Source organism: Falco rusticolus, chromosome 1 (assembly GCF_015220075.1).
Source record: "Falco rusticolus isolate bFalRus1 chromosome 1, bFalRus1.pri, whole genome shotgun sequence".
NCBI lineage: Eukaryota > Metazoa > Chordata > Aves > Falconiformes > Falconidae > Falco > Falco rusticolus.
Genome location: NC_051187.1, coordinates 12,108,286 through 12,124,103, shown reverse-complemented (window position 1 = coordinate 12,124,103; position 15,818 = coordinate 12,108,286). Strand labels below are relative to the sequence as shown.

The 15,818-nt window shown below is 38.1% G+C and overlaps 1 protein-coding gene across 2 annotated transcripts in view; it reads left to right on the top strand.

The window, feature by feature from the left end:
• The window catches only part of TBCD (tubulin folding cofactor D), a 129,570-nt gene that overhangs the window by 84,264 nt on the left and 29,488 nt on the right, over positions 1–15,818 (top strand). For both annotated transcript variants that reach the window (XM_037409815.1, XM_037409824.1), the window contains exons 24-30: positions 4,235–4,266; positions 6,398–6,460; positions 6,906–6,982; positions 9,285–9,366; positions 13,123–13,241; positions 13,669–13,760; positions 14,644–14,784. In XM_037409815.1, coding sequence (XP_037265712.1) covers positions 4,235–4,266; positions 6,398–6,460; positions 6,906–6,982; positions 9,285–9,366; positions 13,123–13,241; positions 13,669–13,760; positions 14,644–14,784 — 606 coding nt within the window. The remainder of the gene's footprint in view (positions 1–4,234; positions 4,267–6,397; positions 6,461–6,905; positions 6,983–9,284; positions 9,367–13,122; positions 13,242–13,668; positions 13,761–14,643; positions 14,785–15,818) is intronic.

The following is a 15,818-nucleotide window of genomic DNA, read 5'->3' as shown; positions in this document are numbered from 1 at the left end:
AAAAATATTTTTAATAGTTCTGTTAAGATTCTTTAAAAAGGCATCATCTGATACAAGGTTCTTGACTTAATATTCAGCTGAATAGATGTTCAGAATTATTTTTTATCTCCTTTCTTGTAGCCGGTTCTGAGTCTGATAATGTAGGTCTCAATACACAGAGCTGGGTCACGAGATAATGAGGGATGGATACGGAAGCGCTGCAGATGAGTGTGCTGGGCTTCCTCCAGGCAATTGCACTCTACCTCTGTATTTCGGCAAATGTTGTGTTTATTTGGCCTCGGGGGTGCCCCTCGGAGCTGGCTGTGACATTGGCACGGTGTGTGCTAGCGACTGCTACACTGGGTGACGCGCTCAGCGCAGGGTGCCGTATGCCGGGGTTTGCTCTGAGCTGCTCTTGTCACATGTGAAGGGACGGGCTGTGGGTATCACACGCCCAGCTACGCGAGACGAGCAACTGTTGGTTTTTAGAACAGTAGCCAGTGCAAGTTCGACTGTCATCTCCTGCATTGCAGCGTTTCCAGAAGAGTAAGGTAGCCGGTGGCTGTTGACAGGTGCTAGGTCAAAGAGAAACTCATCTCATTTCAAAGACCTTTAAGGTTGCAACTAATCTTGATGGTTTCAGGGCAAATGTGTTTCTTGGCAGTCACCTCCATAAAAGAGTTTTTTAGGCCTATTAACTTAATCAGCAAATAATGCCAGCCTTGCAACAAAGCTCACCTTAACAATTGTTCCAAGTTTTAAATCATTTTTTTGCGTCCAGCCACATGATGGTTCCAGGAGATCATGCTATACTGTGTTGTGAAGAGTTACAAGGTGAAATTCTTTTGCTACGAACTGAAGTCACTGGGCAAACTCTTAGTTCCATAGAGCAGGATTTCACCTGGAGTCTTCTGGTGGTAGTATACGGTACAAACAGTGTAGGGTCAGCACGTGAATTTACAGTAACCTAAAAATAGGTGTTTGTCAGCTTATAGTTCATTCTCTGCATCTTAAAGGGATGACCACAAAGGCTTTGTTAAATACACAGGTTTTTTGTCTGTGCTCAAAGGTAGCTCTTTCCTCCTCTGTGTACCTTGCGATAGAGCCACTTGGTACTTCCAAAGCCCAGAAGTATACAGCCTGGACCTTTTATGATACCTCAGTTTTACTGAGGACAAAGAGTTCCCATGGAAAACAATTGGTTACTATTCATGTGGACGTGAAAATACTTCTTCAGCAGGTGTTCTTAGCTTCCTGGAAATCCAGCATTTGCAATTGAATCTCTTCAGCTATTCCAGTAGTTTTAATTTCAGATTCAGATGTTTATGAAAATGTATATGCTATTAATTTATAAATAGCTTCAGTTGCTATTATTTTTATGATCTTAAAGACGAACACTGAACTTCTCACAAAACCCAGGTTTTAAATAATTAAAAAATATAAATTCCACAAAAGTACCTTGAAGTTCTATATGCAGTGCAAACAGCACTGCTGTTGGTTCTGATTCAGGCCTATGCAATTTTAAGATAGATACCAGATTTCTTAGGTCAGTAATCTTAATTCATCAGTTCTAAAAGGGATTATCTATTTTGATTGTATTTTCCACAAATAAATTGTGACTCATCCTCAGGTGTTTCTAGGAGGGAAGCATTGCTGTAGAGCTGCACATAGGCAGGAATGCTTAGGAGGTCATGGGACTTGGGCACTGCATCGGTCAAGTTACAAACTGAGTTAATAATTAAACCTTGAAACAGGTACATATAATGTGATTCAACTTGTGGATGTGTCTTTAGAAGCAAAAAGGGAGAATACTGACTGTGCAGCAGAATTCAGAATCTCTGAATTAGGTAGATCCGTATCTTTTTAATTTAGTGAAATACTGTAGAGCGAGATAAAGTTAATAGAAAGATGCACATCGTGTTTGACAAACTAAACAGTGACTGAGGAAAGATCTAGAATTATGATAGAATTATCAGTTCTTACAACTGAAATATGTATGAGCTGTGGAAAGGAGAAAAAAATTTGGATACCTTGATGGACACAGTGATGTCTAGGCAAAGAACTAACTTGAAAAGTTCTGCAGAGAAGAGCATGTGGTGTTGCAGTGCCTTCAAAGATAATTTGATTATAGTTTCTGCATTACGTGGAAATCTGACTATGCAAATCACTGTCACCATTCTTCATTCTTGCACAGGGACAGTAATCCTCAGTGGAGCTCTAAACTCTGAAATTAAATGGAGCTGATGTAATGCCAGAGGAAGGGAGAGCTGTCAGATTATTAATGTAAGAGTAGCTCTAAGTGGCCTGACTTCCTTATTGGCAGTGTGAAGAAGTGGAGAAGAGCAGCCTTTATGACTCAGTTCTTGCTTTGTAGTTTGAACAGAAGTCTGTATCTGAATCCTTGCATCAGCAGACTGTGTTGCACACCAAACAAATTTACAAGATCATTATTTTATACTCATTTGCAGTAAGACAACAGACAAAAGGCAAGGAATGGGTGAGGACAAAATGAAGGGAAAAGAAATGTTGAAGAGGAAGGAGCCTCACCGTGGCATTCTATTTTTGCCACTGTCTCGACTCCTTGCATCATTTCTTTGTTTTCTAATTTAAATTTTTTAGAAGCTGGAGAGCAGACAATGTGGCAGGAAGGTGGGGTAGATAACACAAAGACCTTATCAGCATGGAGATGTGGAATCTGTGCTTGCTTGCTTTGGTGATAAACTGAGTTGTAGATTATTGCATTAGCTTTATATATTGATTGTCAAAAGCAAGTTTCCCAATTAAAGGAAGACTGATCTATGGCAAATGAGAATATTCTGGAGCTGATGTCTCTGCGTTCCCTGAAAATCCAATGAAAATGTTGAGCAGTCAAAAACCCAGTCGTGTTACAGGAGGCATCTACTTGTATGGAATGGAAAAACTTGTTTAAAATGTTTAGGCTTTTGAAGCTCATATAAAAGGATAAGTTGGAGAACAAAGTTCTAAGGGTTGTTAGGGTTGCTAGGTTTGCCTTCTGAGCATAGCTACTAATTTTATTGTGGGGAGAGAGGAGGAGAGGAGGGAAGAAAAGGTTTAAAAAAAAAAAAAAAAAGAAACCCAAGCAAATAAACAGAAAAGCCTTTGTTGTTCCTCCTGCTTGCTGAGAGTTTCTGCCAGAGCGTGGTCATACAAACAGGTGATTAAGGGTTTGGCACACCTCAGGGAGGAAATACTGCAGGAGTGAAGGGGAGACAAGAATAAGGAGTCGAGGGAGGAAATATCCAAAGGAAGGGCAGGGGTCAAAGGTTCATAAAATGGAAAAATTAAGCCACAGAGGGTGACACAGAGCAGAACACCCTCAGCAGCGCTGAGGGCACCTTGGGGATATCCACGTAACCAGCAGGCATTGCCGAGCGCGGTGAGGAGATGTCCCTCTGACAGAGACATGAGATGCTGAAGACTGGAGACAGGCCCTGCCATTGTCAGGGTGCTCCCGCTTCTCCCCACTTTCTGCCCAGTTCAGACTGTCCCTTCCTGGTGCTGCCGGTGGCCAGGCTGGTGTTCGGACAGGGCAGCTGGGCTGGCTGAGCCTGAGGTCCCAGCTGGTGAGACCATCCTTACGTTATATGCTCTTACTTCAGGAGGGTCCGAAACATCTTGTGTCGTTTCTCTCTCTCCTTTTCTGCTGCGTTGGAAGTTTTTACCCCCTCGTTTGTGGTGATGAATGCAAAACGACCTGGGAAGGGGCTTTAGTGGGGAGGGAGGGGGAACCTTGCCAGGAAAGTAAACCAGTTAGCATTTATGAAAATGGAAACTGGTAAGTGAAGTTTCTATTGAATATTCCAGAGGTGAAGATTTTGTTAAAAAATTGCATGTAATTGCTTTTCAGTCATGGAAGTCAGAAGCTCGTAGAGGCTGTATGACTGAAAAGTCCTGTGGCAAGTCCCACAGGTTTGGAATGCTTCTGAAGCAAGTGAAAAGCAGAATGAACTTGACAGTCTTCTATTATTCACATTAAAAATTAAAAAGACTGGGACCATGTTTCTCCAAGAAGAATGTTAAATATTCCGGAAGGTTTTGTATAAATCATGCTGAAGTCAAGACAACAGCTGATTTAAAAAGAAGTAGTTCAGAGTTGGTCAAATACAAAACTGCAGGTATTTTGTGATCTGCTTTCATCCTGAAATGGTTTTGAGATTTTTGTTTTTCTCGCTAGGCAGTGTGCTGGCACTGCTCGTGGTGGGTTATTTGCTGAGGCTCTGTTTCTGCTTTACAGGGGTTTAGGTGGAGAACTGATGAGACCAGCTGGTAAGTATCACCACTGTGGTGTGAAAGCAGAAAATATGCAGTAATGAATTCTCCCCTTTACTTTTTTCCAGTTTGTTTTGCAGATATTGTGTTGAATGCATAAATAAAGTATGCACAGTAATTAAAAACATACATAGTTTGGAGGCCTATCAGAAGATGGCTACACCAGAACATCGGTTGTCAGCACACTTGTGAATAACGCTGTGTAAGAGTTGGCGATAGTTCTAGGGTTGATGTCACACATTCTCTCCTGTTGTGGCACGCAATGAATTTGCTTCAGGATTGAATTAGCTTCTTTCATTGATTTACTCTGATTCCTCTCCAGAAGACATGTGAGCAGTCCACTGAGACAGATGCGGTCACGTAACTGATGATTTTACAGCAATACATGTGTGTGCAAAGGTGAAGAGTAAAGACCGTATAAACAACAGCTTGTGGAACGGGTGGTATCACAGGAAAGTTGATGGGTTGTTCACATGGATTTTGAAGATTGTTATATATGGAACCACTGTAAAAAGGAAGGGCATTGCAGCAAAAAGTGTCCGTCCTGGTAGCCTGGGTGGATAAGGAAATGATGCCAACTTGAGTTTTCTGCTCGTGGTTTGGATGGAGGAAGTGCTGCGCAGCAGATTCTGGCTTTGAAGATGTGAAGCCATCCAAACCTAGTGGGTAAAGGTGTTTCAGTACCAAGATGGAAGAGTGATCAAATAGAAGGGGTACAGGGGGCAGGGGATTTTTGCAGTCTTTGAATGAACTTAAAGTCTTGTGACATGATAATGCACGCTGAAAGAATAGGTAGTTTTTTGTCATATGTTTTAGCTTTTAAGTAGTGGAATATTTCATAGTTTTGGAGAAGCACAAATGACAGTATTTTGGCATGATACAACTGTGTAGGTGGAATAAGTAGAATTGAAAATGTTCCACAAATTGCCTGCATGTCTAATGAAGATGATGGTCTCAACCACAACAGAGCTTAAAGAAGTGTAGAGAACTAAGGAACTTGGAACTAATTGTACTTAACCTTGTCTGTGAATAAATATTAGAACAAAGAAGCTGACATACAATATTGAATAGAGTTTGAGCACAGGGAGCCTGATTGTGTGACATTACCACAGTGAGGACTGAATGCAAGAGTAGATTTGGAGCCCAGTAAGTTGGTTATAAATGAGGAAGATGATGAACTGTGTGCAGAGCCCAGAGTAAGATTCAAAGATTAAGTTGTGGGACGAGAGGAAAACAAAAAGGTGGTATTATATAGAAGCTTGTTCTGTCCTCTCCCTCCTCTCTACCAGCCCTCCACCACTCTTAAAGCAGTCCGATAGTGAGTATGGATGTATACCGATCTGTTTTATTTGAACTGATCACCAGGAGGTGAAGGATCCTGTATTCCCGAAGTGCTGAGTTTTCATTTGAGCAATGCAGTCAATCAATTGTATAGTAAAAGTTGGCAGTGTTTTCTGTGTTAATTGCTATTCCCCGGAACAACCTTGAAACACTAAAAAAAAATTCTATTCCGAAAGTCGGTTCGTAAGCATAGAATTAATTTAAGTTTATAGATTTAAAATAATAAGGACTTAATTATTGACATTTTCTCATATTCTGAGTATCAAAGGAAATAAAGCTGCATCCAGTTTTATAGCTCTCAGCTCTGTGCAGCGAACAGATGCCAATCCTTGAAGGTCCAAAAAAGTGCTAATAAGAAGTAGGAAAACCTTTCATATATATTTGAATAGTTTTTTAGTGGCTGTAGCATTGTCCTTCTCCAGGCTGGTTTACAATCAGTGATGCTACATAGCCCCTTACAGACCGGTATAGGAACAGGAAGGTGGCCAGTATGTACATATATGTACCTTAAATGGCAGAGGGGGGAAAACATACCACCAGACAGTAGATTTGTATAAGTGATGGGACTAACTCGTGTCAGAGAACAGTTGCTGCAGAGCAGCTTTTTTTGTATGTAAGAATCACAAGTGTAACTTCCTTTAAATTTCTAATTTCACGGTTTGGACTTCTATTCGCGAATTTTCTTTGGTTTAAAATTAATGTAACTTGATATGGTTATAGCTCCAAAATTGCTGCAATTTCCCATTTTTTTTCTATTTATCCAGTTACCAAACTTATTTTCTTACAGTCTGCACTTTAATTGAAAAGTTGTCGCTATCAAAAATGCCATTTAGAGGAGATCCAATAATCGGTATGTCATTTTTAAAATAACTTTCCGTTATCTTAGTTGTTATTCATTAAGCTAAATTATTAACAAAAGATGCTTTTTAAAGAAGAAAGATGAGTGAGATTGGGCGGCCTAACAAATAAAAAAATACCAAAAACATACACAAATACTGCAACAGATGGCAATGTTTTTTGAAGATGTGTTTTTAGCTGTTTCCTAATGTGGGGGGTTTTCCTGTCAAGTTTTCAGCATCACCAGACACAGTGTTTGTGCTGTAAACTGTGAATTTAAACTGTAAACCAAATGAGAATAGCTATACTAATTGAGAATCACAATCTTGTTTATTTTGGAAAACCAAGGAAATACATCAATATGTATAATTGCGGGTCTTTGTGAAAAATAACACAGAGAATGTTGAAGTTCAGGAAGTAAGAAAAGTTAATACCATTTATGTGCCTTACTGTTTCAGGTGGCTGGCAGTGGTTAATAAACGACAGTCTAAGAAGCCTCCCTCTGGTTTCAAGCACTGCACGACAGCATATAAAGGTACAACAGTTCCTCCTTCATGTGGTCCCATTAAATACAGAATTAGAACTATTTTTGCTTCCTGATGGTGGATTATTTTCCATGAAATCTAATTGATTCTTAAATGTTTGTTTCTTAGATTGGATCAAGAAGTTTTTTGTGTTTTGTTTTTTTTTTTTTTTAAAAAAGAGAATTCCTCAAAATTCAAATGGAGCTTTTTGATTAATAGTTGGCCAGCTGTCACAGAGGTTGTTCTTGTGTCTACATGTGGACCAAGGGCTTGGCAGGTGCTGCCACTGACGGTGCGCTGGGCTGGCCATCAGTGGTCGCTGGCGGTTGCTTGAAGCTCCTGGCTTCGGCTGCACGGTTGCGTTGGTACGGTGTTTTGTGTCCGTTTTGGTGTACCTGTAGTATGTACAAGGTATGTTGGTATTTGGTAGTTTCAGAGAGCTTTGGTGAGAATTAAAAAGAAAGTCTGGATGATGTTCTCAGGCCTGATGTACTGAGATCTTTGTTAACAGTGAGAACACTGTGATCAACAGTTATTCAGGACAATGTGCTTAAATTTTCCATGAAACACTGTTGCAAATCCTTTTACTGTGCTCTCGAGCTACTCTTAATTCTGAATATTAAATCCAGATGGATATGTTTCATGATATTTTATGTACATGATCTTAACGTCTCCAGTTATTTGCCTTAATTTTCCTGAGTAATACCATGACAGTTTGATCTTCTGCTCTTAAAGGCTCTACTGAATTATAAAGACAATTTTTGAATGCCCTGTTTGAGCTTATAGCCATCACAGAGACTATTTGAATATAACTTATTGTGTTCATTTTTTTAGGTTTTAAAAATAAGATAAAAAGCCATTGCAAATATCTGGTCGCTCATCTTTTAGTCTTCCTTGGAAGACAGAGTAAACCAGAATGTATCCAAGTCACTGAAGAAAATTAAAGATTAAATTTGAATTCTTGGAATATTCTTTTGGCATTAGCAATTTTTTCAAAGAGTTTGTATGTCTTTATAACTGGAACTTCTAAACCAAACTTAGAAGAATTAATTATAGACTTTAGAGAGTTGTGATTTGTTCGGTTAATATTAATCAGTGTTGAGCCAAGTATGTTTAGTAAATATCAGTTCTCACTTGATTTCTGTATATATTTTAGAGAGAAATAATTTTAAGGGCAATACTTAAGACATTAAAAAGTAACCTTTTTTCCCAGCATACGGTATACTCTGCCCATGTAACTTCATGCATTTAGAGTGAAAACCATTCTTTTTAGAAAGTGAAGGATCTGAGCAACCTGATCTAGTTGAAGATGTCCGTGCTCGTTGCAGGGGGATTGGACTAGGTGATCTTTCAATGCCCCTTCCAACCTACAGATAATTCTGTATATTTTGCTATTATAATGCCCGTGGTAGGTAGAATATTATGTAGATGAATACTGGTTTTCTTTCAAGTCCTGGATTTTGCATAGAAAACAAGTCTGAGGTGTCTTTGAGGGTGGGATGAATAGGCTGTACAGGATGCCTGTGTTATCATTTAAGATTTCTTGTACCCAGAGAACATGAGTATTAGTGAGTATCATTGCTGTTAACATGGAGCGAACAGTGCATAGTTTTTGTATGCTTTCAAATTTATTATAATTTTGGTTAGCATTATATTGTTAGCTAAAAAGTATAATTTAACCATAAATTCTACGGGAAAACTTGTTACATGCTTTTTGAAATAGCAGCTATATTAGTTCTGTGTTCTGCAGCAGTGACCGAAACCACTCTAAAGATGAGGAGGTGCAGGTGCAATACACAACCTTTGGTCCTTTTCTAAACCAATTAAGACTGAGACACAGTGAGGCACAGGATTGTAATACTGGATATTTTGGGGTTGTTTTTTTCTGTGTTTCCTTCCTGTAGCTTTCTGGGGATAAATGGTTTATTTCTTATCAATCTGGCACCAATATATTGAAGATGAAATAACGGCTTCTGTATTTTGTAATACTGTGTCATCCTGGAGGTCTTTCAACTGAACTGAGAATAGTTGATACATTACTATTAATGTCTTAAATATTAATTTAGCTTACTGGTACTTTTGAAGGAATAAGAGTAGAAACTCCTGGATTTTTTTTCTTACACAGATTTCCTATTCAACTGTTCTTAAACCGGTATTGGGAAAAAATGAAAAGAAAGTAAATGTCAGTAGCTGAAGGGAATATTTTTTGTTTAAAAATCCACTCTTTTTCCTTAACCTTTTAATTCTAAGCACAGTTATCATAAAGTATGACCGTAAAAATATATCAAGTTCACAGTTTTGCCTTTGTTACAGGAGTCGGCAGTCTCTGCACTGGCTGCGCTGTGTAACGAGTATTACATCAATGAAAAGGGAGAAGCTGATCCAGCTCTACAGGGTAATGACTCATGTTTACAGCAGAGGCAGAAAATACTGGGCTGGACCTAACTTGCACTTTGGAGGTATTGGGTAGAGTGGGGAGGAGCGTCACTGATTTTAAAGGACCTTAAAATGGTTCAGGAAAGAGTGGTAAAACCAACTGAAAGTCTAGGAGATGTCTCAGGGATTGCTTGCTTTAGACTGAATGTCTAAATTCAGTCTAAATTTAAAAATTTAAATTTAAAAAAGAATGCAAGGTACTATAATAATGAATAGTAGGAAAAAGAGATAGCTTTTCTATTCTATACTGTAAAACAAAGAAGCAAAGAAAATATGTGTTTATGGCAAATCTTGAATTTTAATGAAATTCATTATGAGGCATTTATGTCTTATTTGTGTCTCACTATGAAATTCATAATGAGACATTTTCACATCATATTTTGATAAACTCTATGCCAGAGATCTTGGCTGACTTTAAGGAAGAAGAATTGCATAGGCATAGGAAGAATAGCCAGGACACACAAGAGTTCTTGTAAATGCACATATGAAACCTCATCTATTTGGATTTGGATCAGTGGTACAAGAGTAGGCTTAAACTTTTGTCAGAGGCATATAAATCAACATCTTTTTTTATATTGGTTTTATTGGACCTTTCTTTGTTTTAAGTATCAAATGATATTGTGTCCACCAGAGACAAACTACTGCATTGTATAGATAGAACTCAAATGTTTTTCTTAAATTATCTTGTTTTGATTTAAATATTATATATATTTTTATATATATAACAAAATAGTGATTTTTTTTTTTTTTCCATTACTAAATCATTCCTAAATCAGGTAACAGAATACGTTATTATTTATTTCTGTTACGGTAGCTCCCAGAATTAACCAGATATCTATCACATATATTAGTAACATGCATTCCCTGCCCTAAAGAAGCTATGGCTTATATATAAAAGCAGCATATCCTGATTATTAAATCTTTTCTGTATTGCTAAACCTCTGCATTTTTGTAAAAAATAAATCTGAAAATAGCGCTTTCCTTCATGCAGGCTGGCACTGCATGCCTGATTTTTTTTTTGTAGGCAGTATGGCAAGATGTGATACGGTACTAAGGCAGATTAAAAAAAAACAAACCAATAATCTCAGCAAAAGGTAATGTTTTCTAAAAACAGAATACTTTGGGCAGGAGGAGATAATGCTGAATCAAGAAAGCAAGCTAAAAATGAGTTAAAAAGTTAATAGATCACATTCTGTGTAAGGATGGAGTTTCAGACTTCTATGAAAGTGGACCAGGAAGATCAGCCAGATGTCAGTGTCAAGAGGGAGAGAGGATCTCCTGGAAGGACATGCAATGATGGCTGCAGCCATAGATGCCCATGAAGCTTAATTGTTTTTTCCTGGATTCTCGGTTAACTTCTAGTCTGGCTTGTGCTTGAAGGAGTCATGGTGATGTAGCCATGGTGGTCTGGGGACATAATTAGGGTCAGATTTGTAGATAGAAGTACATTTTTTTATTAGACTTCCTGGAGTGATTTAGAGAATAGAATCGTGAGTTGGAAATTTTTCTGTTCTAAAAAGTCTAGTCAGTTCTGTCCTGATGATGCTTTTATTTGCCTTGTACTGCTCTAAAGCCTCTTCCACACATTGTAACCAAAGCGCCATTATACATGCAAGCATCTTTTAAAAAGAAAAAAAAAGTGTATTTTCATCTTTGTGTCTGTAAAAACTATGTATTTGATGACCATGAAATTCTGTATGTTGTGGGATTAAAATCCATTACTAAAAGTCCTCCCCATGATGCCTGATACATGCGTGTCTGCGTGGGAGCTGCGGTGCAGAAGACATTCAGTGACAATGCAGGTCATTAGATAAGTCAGTTAAAGCAGGCCTAAACATGATGAAGGGGATCAGGAAATAAAAAGGCTTTTGGTAGAATTTTACGGGTGTTTCACTATAGCTCAACAGATTAAAATGAAAACACAAATCAAAGTGATTCAGCATTCTGAATCTGTCCCTATAAGACTGCAGTTTTATTGAAACTTCTTTTGCCTTGATTGTTTGTTACCACCTTTTCTTTTAGTTTTTTCTGTCTTAATGTGTTTGGTTTTGATGACTTTATCTTTTAATATTCTTTCAGGATGGGTTGTGTTGAATTAATGTTGTAGACACCTCACAGGCTGTGTTTTATGAGGCTGAAGACTCTCAGAAGAATATTAACATTTGCATTACACTTGCGAGCATAATTACGAAGTAGTTATAAGTAAAGAGCTGCTCTTCTATTGTCATGTCTTAATTCTATGTCGTTTGGCTAAAATGTCATTTTAAGTTTACATCAGTCAAAGGGAACACTGTTGTAGTCTTGCTGTCTAAGATCATCTTGCTGTCTAAGCAAGCACGGCATCTTCCTATGGCCTCCAGACTCTAACTTTACACTCCAGTGGTTTGGAAATTTTTGAATAATAGATGTGCTTATATGAAGGTATTGCTAACCTTTGGACAGGGAACTAGTTCCATGATGTGAGGAACTAGTTGAGGCCTGCTGATTGCATAGGGACTTAAAAAAACCAAAACACCACCACCTCATGAGTTATGATTAATGTGTAATTCCTTATGGTAACTATTCTTTCTTCCTCTAGAAAATATTGCTCAATCATTTGAATCTAAGGTGACAGTAAGCAATGGCACAATTATGTAATCTTCCTACAATCTCAGATTCTTTTTCTTTGAGGATTGAAAAGTACATATTCAGTAAAGCGATTAACAAGGCCACCTTTCTGCTTTTCGAACCAGAGCCGTGTTTGCTGCCGCTATCTTGGTTGGTCTTAGAAGCACATTTCTGGAGCACGTTGTTTTTCTCTGCATTTTGCAGAACAGTTCAATATAGTTGCTGAGAAACCTGGTAAAGGAAGGATTGTCTGTTAAGTCTAGGATAAAAATCACAGCAGAAATACGCAGATAGATTCCTGACTTCTCTTTTTTGGTTTTTTATTCCTCCTCACTTTCTTCTTCACATTGCTTTCCTTCATTGTTGAGCCTCCTTTGTCTATGCCCAGTTCAGTTTATTCTTGTGCCTTTTGTCTGTGCTGCTGTTTGGAGGGCCATCGTCCCTGTCCCGCCATGTAGCATTGCACAGACTCTGAGCGCAGCATCCCTGCTTTGAAGTGCTGCTGCTTTTGAGCTTTCTCCTGCAAAAAGCCCAGTATTATTTTTGTCTCTCTATAAAAAGTAATATGAAATTATCTCATTGCTTAGGTATGATCTCTGTGTGTGTTTAAACCCTGAGCTCAACTGAGACTACTCTGGGGGGGAAAATGTTGAATGACCTTCACAAATCCAGAGACATCTCTTTCCTAACGCAGAATACTTGTCTAATTATGGAAAATGATGACCTGTAAATATAAGAGAACTTGTTCCCCTGTGTTTGCATAGAAATTTGTGCTTATACTTATTTTTTTTATTTTTAAAACATTATATCTTCTTAACATTAAGAACTTTTTTCTCTGAATGACTAGTATTAGTCTGTCTAAAAATCTGACTTTGTATATAGAAAATAAGAATTCATTCATGTAACAGGGAACATCGTAAAATTTTTATCTTTTTTCTGTAAGAAATCAGAGGTGTTCTGTATTTTAGTTTAATGAATTTTAAAACTTTCTAGCTGCTCTGTTTGGGGGATCTTTTCCTGATTTTTTGTTTTGTTTGTTTGTTAGCTGACTATTTAATGACAGTGATGTGGTAGTTGCTTTTCACTCTGCAATGGTATTTTTTTCTAGATGAGCTGGTGACACAGTATGTTTCAGAACTGCAAAACACAGAGGAAATGATTCGTTGTGGCTTTTCAAGAGCTCTTGGGGCCCTTCCAAGGTTTCTGCTAAAGGGCAGGCTCCAACAGGTTAGAAAATATGAACATTGCAATGAGAAGAGGGCACACAGTATTTTGTATGAAACCTGTGATGGTAATCAAAGACATAATAATGATCATAATTGGCCTTTGTGAAGGGGGTTTGGATTCTAATGAACGGTAACTGCAGAAAATCATCATGAGTTTAGCTTGACATAGATTCAGATAATTAAAGTTTACTCCTGCTTTAGTGGTTTAATGAATGGAAAAGCCAGAGACTGAATTATCCTTTTGCTATGGAACATTTGTCCAAAGGGAAAAGTGAGGCATACTGACAGGTCCCGGTGAGAAACCAAACACTGTTGCCTGCTTGGCGCTCTCGTACCTGATTGAGCTCATCTTGATATGATATCTAAATTTAGTATTTATCATAAATAATGCACTGGATTTAAGTATCTCAAATTTTATATTTTTTCAGGTTTTGGAAGGTTTGAAAAAAGTTACCTTAATTTCACCTGCAGACGTGAGCTTTGCAGAATCCAGGAGAGATGCCTTAATAGCAATTGCAAAGTATGTTTATTGTCTTTATTTTTGTCTAATTTTAGTTCTTTTTCTAGAAGCTTTCACCTGTTCATTCTGCATTCTGTTGTGGGCTTGTAGCGTGATTCTTGGAATTACTTACACCGTGACATACACATTTTTAGCGTGGGACTGTACGTATCTCCATTATTCAATGTATCTTTGATTCAGAGGATTTTCTCACTTGTGAGGATGTAATACAAATCTGATGGTGTGTTTGTGGTTTTTTTTTAATCAATTAACTGACTAGCTAGAGTATACTTTAAATTTCGCCTTTCTCATGGGCTGCAATTTAGTGAGCTTTATTGAGGGGGAAGAATATGTTTTTTCCACATCCTTAATAAGAAGATTGAATTGGTTTAAAGAAATTGTACTTTTACTCTAAAGGAGTATTTTCTGTGTTGACATGCCACAGTGTAGTTACTGTTAGTAATATCATAGTATGTATGCTCTTAAACCATTACAGTGGAAAAAGCCCATGTCTTCAATGTAAAGAAGTTTGTTAAAGATCAAATTCAGTGCACACTGTATTAGTCCTTTGCTCTTCTTGCTTGCTTCATTTTAAGGAGAGTTCAGAAACTGACAGGTGCTTCAAGTGTGTTCCTTTTTGTTACTGTGGACATAAACCCAAACAGCTTATCGGAGATTTTTGCCTTGCCAGTGTTCCTTTAAACCTGAACGCTGATCGGAAATTCTCAGGTCAGATACAACACAGTAGGCTCAGAAATATCTCCATACTGTTTGCAGCAGATGTTACAGGTGTTTAAGAGTGCTGTACGTCCAGGGAATGCAGTTAAGCAGCAGAACAAAGCTATGATCTTAATGTTTCTCCTTGCTAGTGTTGTGGTGTCCCTCACTTCTTCTCTTTTTACAGGGTTTGCCAGACAGTAGGTGTAAAGGGGGACGGATCCCAGGAAGAATATGTCTGCAAAGATAACATTGCTCAGATTTATGCTACCCTGCTTAGTGGTGTGACTGACTACACCACAGACAGCCGAGGAGATGTTGGAGGATGGTAAGATGCCTTACAAACTGAGACTTCAACTTAGCTGTCAGTTTTGATGTCTAATGAAAAATTGATGTCTTTTCAAAACCTGTTAGAAATAGATAGCTCCGAGGTTTGAGTATAGTTAGAAATACACTGGGGGAAGAGGAGTAGAAAGTGAAAGGAAAGACTGACAAGAATTGGTTTGTCCTTCGCCTCAGAAGTTAGGAAGGTGTGGGCTAATGTGTTTTAAACTGGAATTCAGTCTTATTCTGGTTTTGTGGATGACATTCTTTGCTTTTAGTGAACGTCAGGAATTTATTGAGTTGCAAGAAGTACAGCGATGTAAAACATTGCTTCTGTTTCTTTGAAATAACACATTTACTCCCGCTTGGCGAGCTCTCTGGTGTGCATTGCTCTCGTGGGACGTTTTGCCAGGAGAGGGAGTAGTTGCCTCACGTGTTAGTGACATTTCCAAGGCTGGTGACAAGGTGGATAAAAACTTTATACATTGTGCATTGGTGTTACTGACTCTTTTTTAAGTCTAGGGTTTCAGTGATTTCAGCTACGAGATTGGAAGAATAATTAAATCCTAAGTCTGTAGGAATGTATCTGCTAATGTGAAATCTATAGGATAGGTGTAAGGTTAAAACTGTAGCAGTCTTATTTTTGACATGTTCTTCAGTCTTCACAGTTCCGTTAATATATTAAGCAGATTCAGTATATAGTACCGCATTCGTCTGGAGGTTCTGTGTTCCTTCAGTAATAGTCATCTGAAAAGGCAATTTCTAAACTGATGAACCCAGAGCGCTATGAAGGCTGATATCCTCCTTGGGTTTGTGTCTGATTTCTAAAGAAGCTGGAATTGGGGATGTAACATAACTCACTGATCGGAAGTTCCTGCAGTCTTTGAATGTGGTAGACGGAGCAGCAATGAAGATTTCATGTTACTCACTTCATCGCGTAGAATTCCACAAGGTAGTTAGAGAGTGAGAAAACCATGTGAAATTTCTTTAGAGATCAGATGAGTACTAAGGAAACATACAGGCTCTCTTTTCAGGGTA